We start from the raw sequence: 9852 nt of genomic DNA on the forward strand, positions 1-9852 counted from the left end.
CCTTCCCCAGCCAGCCGCTGTCCCTAGGTTCTTGGGTTTGGTGCCTGCACTGAGCGAGAGCCTCTGCCAGAGGGGCCACAGAAGCCGGCTCCTTCAGCAGCCTGGTTGCTTGATTGCTGCAAGTACTAGGGTTGATTTCCTAAGCTCTGCAAGCTGAGGCTGGTCACGTTGTCCCCTGTGAGGGCTGACACTGTAGCCTCTGCCTGCCTCACCCAGGCTTTTTCCAGCCTGCTTGCTCCTGCCGGCAGGGCAGGAGGAGTTGGTGTCTCTGGCAGAAAGCTCTCCAGGAACTTTCTCCTATCTGCAGTTTTCCAGCCCTGATGTTTTAGCTGGGTTGGACACAACTCTCGTCCTCCCTTGAGCAGGAGGTCACGGCCGTGAACCTGCAAACTTGCCTGCTGCTGGGAATGGAGCTGGCCTGGCTGAGCTTCTGCCGCCGGCACAAAGCTGGAGCTGTCTCTGCCCCGATTCTGATGAAGCTCCCGGCCTGGTGCTGCCATGTCCTTGAGCTGTGCTCACTCAGCGGCAGGCTGTCTTCTGGTGGCTTAGCAGCAGGGAAGAAGGCAGACTGGGGGAGATGTGGCTAGACGCTGCCTTGTGTGTGCTTGTGAGGATGAAACTTTCACGCTGCTCTGGGCATACTGGGGCAGTGGAGTCGTATGTTTTGAAAACAACATGGAAAAGCGCAACCTTGGCATCTTCAGAGGAAGATGCTGATACCTCTGGCTGGCACCAGCTCACAGTCATGGTCTTGAATTTCTCAGGACCTTTCATCATTGAAGAACTGGAAGATGTAGTAGGTGGCTCATTCCTTTGTGGTAGAAACAGCCTCCCAAAACCGACGAGTGCCAACTGCCATGGGCTTTCACACAAATAAAGCCACCCTTTGCCGAAACTGGAGCCTGTTAAGCTAAAGCAGCTTATCAGGTGCTTAGTGTTGTTTGAGGCGACTGTCATAACTCATACTTGGTTCTTCTGCATGACCCGGTGTCTTTGCCTCCCTGTCTGTCCTTGAGTGTTAGCAAAACACTTTCTGTGAAGCAGGGGAGTCAGGCTGGTTAAGGCAGATCCACCTGGCTGCTGGCGTTTAGGTGGCTTGGCAGCGCTTAGCCATTGTGCAGTAGGCAGCAAAGAAGCAATTGGGTCAGACACAAATATAACCAGAGCTGGACCTCATCCATCTGACCAAGGTTGGATCCCTGCATGACCACAGTCCTCTCTAGGGATGCCCTGAAGGGCCAGCTCTTCTGACGTGAGGTCTGGTTCCTGTGGTAGGCATCAGGCTTGCACGGGGGGACGTAAGGAGCTTCTCCCTGCATGCATGGTGGTTGGGGTGCATCGGGCCTCAGGTGACGGATGTTGTGTCGTGGGCTGATCTAAAAGAGGCCGTGGCTCTCCTGAGGTAGCAGATGGAGAAGTAGGAACAGGGCGTGGTACTTTCATAGTCTTGGAAGCTAAATTTAAACCAAACTGAGACCCAGTTGCAGTAGAAAAGCAGATAGCCCTTTTCTGCGTTTGAAAACTGGGAGACTCATTAGGAAAACTTCAGAGCCCACCTTACCTTGTCCTTGTGGAGTGGTGTTTCTTTACCAGCTTGAAGAGCTCCTGCAGAAGCAGAGGATCTGAATGAGACCTGCTATAAATGTCCCTAACGTAGGTCGCTGCGGTGTTAGCAGCCCTCTTACTGGCTTGGCTGCTGGCTGGAGAAGGTTGCTCTGGTGGTAGCATTCTTGTTGGCTTGGGCACCGGTCTGGAGGACCCTGGGGTGGATCTGGGTGTGATGTTTGGCATGGATATCTCTGCTCCCTACGCTCCATCACTAGCAAATGTAGCTCCTGCCTATAACTGTTCTGATTCAAGCTGGGAGGGGTCCCAGCTTTCTCCTCCAGGAAAACATCCTAAAATGCAGGAGGACTCACCATCAGACGACGCTGATGTTTTATGTACCCAAATACTTGGGCCTACCTCAAGGAGGAGCTGCGTTAGCACCGCTTTACTCCTTCAGGAGCAGTGGGAACTGATGGTGTTTCCTCGCTGAAGAAAGCACCAAGGACCCTGTCCGTTCGGAGTTGCTGCTAATAGTGCTCCATTTACTGGCCATCAAAGACCTGTTCTGTTCTCTGCTGAGACGTTAAAGAATAGTGCTTGCTGTCCGATTCTTGCTTGGAATAACTTGTACTTGCTTGTCTGCCTGCAAAATGAGGGATGACTTGTGATGCCAGCGTCTGTAGCGCTTGCCTGCAGCAGGAATGCAAAAAAAACAGCTCTGCCTTCTGGGGTGGTGGACTGGTTGGCATGCAAGCTCATGGGTGGGCTTTCACCTTGTCTCCAAGCCTGTTCCCAGTAGTTGGGACAGTCCCCCAGCAAAGCTCTGTGCTCAAGGGGCTGTTTTCATCTGTGGTGTAAGCCCTGGCCCTGGGGCTTTGGGACCGGCTTGTCCCAGCTGAGCCATAAGTGAGGAGCACGAGCTTTGGGTTGCAAAGCGTGGTGTGCAAGAGTTTGCCAGCATCGCTTTGCAAAACCCTGAGAGCCGTGCCTGGCCTTCGTCCAGCTGCGGCAGCTTTGTCTCTGCTGCAAAGGGTGTTGTAGTGGGGAACGGTGCGGCTCCGCAAAGCCGGCTCCCAGCAGTGCCGGGGCAGCGGAGCCCGTGAGCTCCTCTGGCACCTCTTGGAAGTGAGCTGCTGCCTTCACACAGGTCCTAACCAGCCCTCCGGGGAAGGGCAGCTTGGCTCGTGGTAGCAGTTGAACTGCTAGCACGAGTTAAGCTGCTGACAAGGCTTCCGCAGTCCCCGGTGTCTTGCCTTCAGGCAAGCAAATCGCTGTGTGTCTCTGCCACCAGCCGCAGCAACTTGGCTTTCCCAAGGCATCTCCTATTGCTCCTGACGCCTGTAGCAGAAGAACCGGGGCTGAGGCGCTTGGCCTGTGAGCTGGCATGTCCCAGTGACCTGCTAAAAACCAGGGTCGAAACTGGCTCTGAAGTTTCACGTGGCACTTGGTGTCCTTAACAACTCGCATGCCACAGTACAGCCTTGCTGGCAGAGATCGCAAGGCTTGAGGGTGGGTGGAAGGGAAGCGGTCTGTGATGTCCTCCGGCCACTGTGCTCACATGAGACTCGTAGTAGTGACCCTGCATGGCAGTGGCTAGGAAGATGATTTGTTTGGTCCTCCAGCCTCCATTCCTCAGTGTAAATAACCTCTTATGTGCTTTTAACTCTCTTACAGAGCAAGCCCACGGCACTGAAAAGGGAATCTCTTCTCCCTGTCACCAGCACCTCCAAAGAGAATGGGGTTCGTGTAGACCAAGATGATCAGGACTTATTTGCAGGCAAGTCTGTATCTACTGAGTGTTTGCTGGGGCTTTCTGAACGCTAAGCCTGGAGTGATCTGCCTTTTTAAGCATGACGTGCAGGTCGTGGGTATTTCTAGACCATCGCAGGTCCTTATCTCAAACTCATGTTCCAGTCCACTCTGGAAGCGGTAAGACCTGCTGGTGTTTTTGGGAAGGTTGGAGTAGCCTCCTCCAGGTCTCTAGCATAATCATGTGGCAGGATTAACTGTTTGGAAGCTGAAGAGGCTTAAAATGGGGTTTGCTTTAGTTTTGTTGGCTTAAACTGTAAGGTGGTGAGTGTCTTCTCAGAATTAAAAGACTTTTGTTCTCTACCTTCTCCTCCCTCCACACAGGCGGAAAGCTTCTTTAGTAGAAATGTGGCTGTTCCCATGGAACTGGAAACGTAATGCCCCTCAGCAGGGGAAAATGAGGAGGGTCAGACCTTCCCCAGCCGTGGCATGGTGGGACTCCTCTGGCAGAGGCATCTGAGAGTCAGTTCTGGAGGCACCTGCTAACAGATGGGTGTTTCACTTCCTCTGGGTGGAGAAGTGTACTGAGAAGGAGCCTACCTTCCAGGCTGGCTTATGTGCTGTGTAAAAATCCAGCTTGGCTTTAGCTGTTCTAGTGTGCAACTCCTCTAGCACGCAGCAAGGAGGTGATGCCTGTCTCCTTCTAGAGTAAAACGTTCATTGGATTAAGTTAACGTTCTCCAGCAGGATTGATCACACGCTCTTACTGCAGTGATGATGCGTTAAGTCATGCTCTTCCCAATGCTTACAGGTGTCCTCCCTATGGCTTGGTGGTTTTTTGCTAATGAAGACTATTGTTATTCACTAGATCCCATGAACCTCTTGGACAAAATTGAAATTACCTTTCCAGAAACCAAACGTAAAGAGGCTGACCTTTGTGAACTTCTCTTGACAGATGCCACTGTAGAGTTGTCGCTAGACAGCACGCAAAACAACCAGAAGAAGGAACTGGCCAAAGCATCCAATCCTGCCCCCTCATTAGAAGTAGCTGCAAGCTCTTCTTCTAGAAACCCTCCAAAGAGCTATGAGGAGGTGAGAATTGCTCTGAGCTTTCCAACTTGCCCTGCTTGCTTCAGACTGTAATTGGCAGGAACCTGTCTGTTTACTTAGTTGTAAATGTGCATCTTAATTAAATTAATTGCATCATTTGCCATATTGGATGCCCTGGCTTGTATCTCAGGCCATCAGTTTGGGACTGATACCACTGAAGTGGGGCTCAGGTCAGCCTGACGGCATTCTTGCTCGTGTGGTGGTGCAGGCTGCTTCCAAAGCTGAAACAGCAAGGGGCTGATCTGGTCCCGAGGGCCCGAGCTCTGGCTCGGCGCTCCAGCACATTGTATTGCTGCAGATGGGGCAAGTGGTGTCGCTGCCCTTGTCTGTGTTTTTAAAACAAACAGTCTCCCAGGTGACATGAGAGCACAGGGTGCTTGTGTGGAACTTGTCTGGTTGCCAAGCCCAGTTAATCAGGTGGTACTTAGCCTAAATCTGGGGTTTCTTCTGTAGAGAGACTGAAACTATTTTGCAGACAAGGCAAGTGCTCCTTTTCTGCCCCGAGCACCCCTGAGCTCACGAGGACGGACTCTGTAGTGCCATCAGGAGTAGTGTCTCAGGTTGGCTTTAGACTGGCTTAAGTGAAGGAGCAACGCAGAGCTAGGCGAGGACGCTGAGCTGATCAGCAAACCGATAAGCTGTCACCTTCGGGTTCACAGACCAAAGGCCATTTGAGGCCAGTCTCAGTTGCGCTTCACCCAGTTGTTTGACACCATTCCACTAACAAGGCACTGCAATGCTTGCTAAGCAAGCCTGATGCCGCCGTGGTCTGTCAGAGGCAGTACTGCTGGCATAGCTGCCCACTGGCCCTTAGCAAAGCAGGGTACGATGAAAAGCCCTGTCCAGACTGGGTCTGCCTGTTGCGATCCTGGCTTTCCATCCCTGTGTGCCTACACCGTACAACTTGCCTTCTGCGTAGGTTCAGTATTTTTCGGATGAGAACTGAAATCATGATGTAAGACCCCAAAGGGAACTATCTTGCACAGAGCTTTTTGCCTTGGGGCTCAGCAGTTTGTACATCAGCTTGTGCAGATAGTGGTGTAGTAAAGACAAATCCAGTTTGGGATCCTTGGAATGTGTACCCTGGATGCAAGTGAGAAGCTTGAGGGTTTTATAGGATGGCCTTGGCCAGACTGAAGTGCCAAAGATGCCTTGGCTGTGTGACAAGCTCACTGTGATGTACAGGACTTCATGGTTTGGGGGGGATTGAAGCCTGGATTTCTAGTCTTAACTTGCTGTCCTCATGTGCTTACTCCAAACAGCTGGAAGAGGAAGAACAGGAGGACAAATTCGAGCTGACTGTCGGAGTGAGTGACCCAGAGAAAGTTGGTGAGTTAACGTCGTGTCTCGCTGTGTGGTGAAGCACAGTTAGAGGAGCTCGGCTTGGCAGTAGGACTGAACGCAGCTGTCGCATCTGTGTGCCCCAGCTCCAGCTTTTGAGCTATTTCTGCAAGCACAAACTTGATCCTGGAGTAACTTCTCCAAGACTTCTTCCAACATCCAGACGAAATGGAGCTATACAAAGGAAAATACCTAGGTCACAAACGAGCAAGGCAGAAGCAGATTCTGTAAAGCCAGGGACCTCAAAGGCAGGAGCAGGTTTTTGGGGAGGGTGAAATGCGATGCTTGCAGTAGTAGAACTTGGTGTCTGAAACTGTGGTGACCAACTTGACTGGACCTCCAGGCAGCAGTGTCCTGCGTGCAGCTGGCAAGGAGGAGGCAAAACTGCCTTAACCTAAAATGAAGTGTATTGCTTCATGCTCTGGCACCTTCCCTGGCAGCTATGCTTGCCGGGGAAGCAGCTCTGGCTTCAAACTGAGAAGCAAGAGGGTTTCTCTCTCTTGAAAGTGGGGGTCAGAGAAACATGGCCAGCTACGTGGTGATCCCTGGGGTGCGGAGGACGCAAGGTAACATCTGATCCCAGCCAGCAGAGCAGCTTCACGCGTGGTAGCTTGTTTTCATTCCGTGGCTTGCGATCTCTGGAGCTGGGGGGTGCCACTGACTTGTAAATCAGAGGTGTATTAGGGGTAGCATCAGACCTCTGAGGATGCCCTTCGGTTGAACTACCAGGTAAACCTTCCCTTTGCCAAACAAGGGGATTTCTGCGTTAGCTGAAGAAAACTGCCCGTGATGTTTCAGAATCCAACCACATGCAGCCAGGGGCTGTCTGACTTGCATCCTCTGAATAGACTGCTTCATGTGCTGCACAGCCGCCGAATTGTTGCGTGCCGAGCAGATGCGTGGAGTCAGCCCAAGCGCTGTCAGCGCAACAAGCGCCTGATTGTCGGTGTTGGCTGCCTTGGGAAGTAAAAAGAGGGCTAAGCAGTCAGGTCAGGGAAATGCCTAGTGGGCAGGCAGCCAGGGTCCTGCAGCGAGATGCTGCCTGCGAAGGTTCTGTGCAAAGATCTGGGGCTCCATCAGATCAAAGGTCGGCACCACTGAAGCAGGGAGAGGGCAGAGGATTGCAGGAGCCTTGTGCTTTGCGTTCAGGTGACAGTGGAAAGTGCTGATCTTGTGGTGCTAATGCCTTGTTCCTGTTTTCCATAGGGGATGGCATGAACGCGTACGTAGCCTACAAAGTGTCAACACAGGTATGTCTTAACTCGTCGCCCCTGAGATGGGCTGCTGTTGTTTTTCCACTCTTGCAAGACAGCTGGACTGTCCTTTCTTAGCCAAGCCAACGGTGACCTAAATAGACAGGAGGTCTGAATGCCTTGTTATGTGGGTTCAGGAGTTATAATCTACTCCTACAGATCAAAGGATGAGCCTAGCTGAGAAATACATCTTGAACCTGTTCGAAAGGTGGCTGGTTTGTGGGTTTTTTCTTCCCCCCCAAAAAATTACCTCTTTACAGACCTGGCTGATAACTGGTGCTCAGCGTTGGAGCGAGCAGCAGGAGTGACATCTGTTAGGGAGAGCTCCAGACATGGGGGATGTTGCTAATGGTTCTGTGCTGGTGGTCGCATCAGATTAAGCTGACCTGAGCTCAGCTCTCGCTGAAGAGCTGCTGCAGCAACTAGTTTCATGTCAGGACCTGCTCTCCTTGGGCTAGTCGCAAGAAATCGAGCCTGCTACAGCTGCTGCCCTGCTTGGAGCTTTGGGGTGCTGCTCCAAGCTCTGCAAAGAAGTTGTTCTAGCTGTCTGTACAGCAGCTGCTGGGCTACGGGCATCCTGTGGTCTGAAGCTGATGGTGTGTGAAGGGGACTGGGGGACTTGTTAGCCTCCAATCCTGCTCTGCAAACACAGTCAAAAGCCACTGGTGGCCCCTGTAGTCTTAAGGTGATAAAGTCTGACCTGACAGCAGTCCCTGTTCCTGTGGGGAGCAGGGATGATGGAATTAGGCGATGTTGGCTGCGGCAACAGCTGCTCTGTTATTTAGTGGCTGCTTGGTCCAAGGAGAACTATTGGGAGGTAAGCTGCTGAAAACCTAGGCTGAAGCTTGCTCTATTCACTTCTCATCTTGCAGAGCTCAAGCTGTCCTGCTTTATGCCCAGAAGTGACAGCAGATAGAGCTAGCAAGGCTGTGCGTGCAGGGACAAGCTTCCCTGGGTGAGTCTGATCTGAGTCTTGTCTCTTCCCCCAGACGAGCATGCCAATGTTCAGGAGCAAGCAGTTTTCAGTGAAAAGGAGGTTCAGTGACTTTCTGGGTCTCTATGAGAAGTTGTCGGAGAAGCATGCCCAAAATGGGTTCATCGTTCCTCCACCGCCCGAGAAGAGCCTCATAGGTGAGTGGTGGAGGTGCAGGGCGCTAGAGCCGGTCCTTCTGATGGCGAGCTTTGCGCCCGAAGGACAAGCCCGCCTGCAGTCTCAAAGCTGAGAGGGAAGCTGCAGAGCAGCCGTGGGAAGCAGGTGTGGAAAATAATCTGGGTTCTGTGGCACAGACAGAACTCTGGTTCCATACTTGGAGCTCCAGGCTTGAAGCCTTGTTTGAGTTTGCAGATGCCTCCACATCTGCTTGATGTTGAGTAAAACCTTATCCTCTGTGCTGTCACTGAATTGCTGTTCACGTGAATCCAGACCTGTAACCCTTCCAGTCTTCCTTGGCATTGCTCTACCTCTTTTCTGGATGTCACCTTCTGCTAGATGCTAGGTATTGGCAGATTTTAATTTTCCAAGTAGCTCTTGCTGATGCAAGGTCTAATCCCTGTTGTAAAATGCCTCTCCTCTACTCTCACCCTGGTAGTCTGTACTTTGTAATAAACCACACTACCTTGTGTGCTGAGTTTGAAGCTGCTCGCTAATTGCGTCTTCCCTCTGTGCTAGGAATGACCAAAGTGAAAGTTGGGAAAGAAGACTCCTCCTCTGCGGAGTTCCTAGAAAAAAGACGGGCTGCTCTAGAGAGGTACAGACCCCAACACCTATCCCCTCGTGTCTGAACCAAGGAAGGGACCTCTGAAAGGTCAGACTGGCTGCACTCTCCTCCCTGCATGAGAAAAGCTGTCTGCTTCTAGGTTTGCAGTAAACCTGGAGGCCACCAAAGAGTTGCAACTGCAAAGAGTTGCAGAGTTTTACTGTGTAAAACTTCGAAAGCCACTGCTGGTGTTTGGTCCAAATCTGGCCAAACTCCACTGACAAGGCCAGGGAGAAAACTGAGCTGTCTCAAGAGCCCAGAAGTATGGATGATAAGTAATGGTACATGCAGTGCAGATCTGGTAAGAAAGAACTGGATCTTTATCTTTTACCCTAACTACACAGCCACAGGTGGCCTTTGCTCTGCCACCCATGTTGACTGTTCGGTTAGCACCAGGATGCTGTTCCTCTCCAGCTTCAGCCTCTGAAAGAGCTGTTAAAAGTGTCATTGCTACAGCTGTAAGGCTGGATCTTGATCTCTTGGCATATGAAGTAACTTTCTTGCCATAGCAAGCGTTAATCAAAGGCCTGGCAGGTCTGGTCTTGCAGGCTGGTCTCACTAGAGTCCACAGGGAGGTAGGACTCTTGGTGGGTGACGAGAACAGCCTGTTGGGCCCGACTTCCAGCTATCAAACTACCATTTCAGAGTAAATAACAAGTGCGTCGCAGCTGACCTGTGGTGGCTCGGAGCCAGGTTTGCTACAACTGAAGTAACTCTTGGCACGTTCCTCTCCGCAGGTACCTACGAAGAGTGGTCAGCCATCCAACAATGCTGCAGGACCCAGACGTGAGGGAGTTCTTGGAAAAGGAGGAGGTCAGTAGTGTGGAGTAACGTAGCTACCTTGGAAGTACGGAAAGAAACAGTACACAACAGTTAATGAGACGTCATGCTTCAAAGCTCAGCGAGAACCAGCAGAACCCTGTAAGAGCTCTTAACTGATGACGACAAGAGCAGGACTCTCTCCCGTGTGTCAGCGCTTGTCTAAGCGCTGTACGCTCGTCACGAGCTCTGGCCTAGCTTGCTTGCGTCATGGCGGGGGCGCACGTTGAGAGCACGGGTAGTCTTCGTTCTTGGAAATCCATGCCAAGATTCCT

At 51.8% G+C, this 9852-nt stretch overlaps 1 protein-coding gene across 1 annotated transcript in view; it reads left to right on the forward strand.

The window, feature by feature from the left end:
• Window positions 1-3222: 3222 nt before the first annotated feature.
• Window positions 3223-9852, forward strand: part of SNX1 (sorting nexin 1) — a gene marked incomplete at its 5' end in the record, with an annotated part of 11550 nt that continues 4920 nt past the window's right edge. Inside the window, 7 exons of the mRNA XM_010283021.1 lie at window positions 3223-3325; window positions 4253-4389; window positions 5670-5736; window positions 6955-6998; window positions 7991-8132; window positions 8671-8749; window positions 9496-9571. Of these exons, the coding sequence (XP_010281323.1) occupies window positions 3223-3325; window positions 4253-4389; window positions 5670-5736; window positions 6955-6998; window positions 7991-8132; window positions 8671-8749; window positions 9496-9571 (648 nt within the window). The remainder of the gene's footprint in view (window positions 3326-4252; window positions 4390-5669; window positions 5737-6954; window positions 6999-7990; window positions 8133-8670; window positions 8750-9495; window positions 9572-9852) is intronic.

The sequence above is a fragment of the Phaethon lepturus genome, unplaced genomic scaffold (assembly GCF_000687285.1).
Source record: "Phaethon lepturus isolate BGI_N335 unplaced genomic scaffold, ASM68728v1 scaffold42432, whole genome shotgun sequence".
NCBI classification, from domain to species: domain Eukaryota; kingdom Metazoa; phylum Chordata; class Aves; order Phaethontiformes; family Phaethontidae; genus Phaethon; species Phaethon lepturus.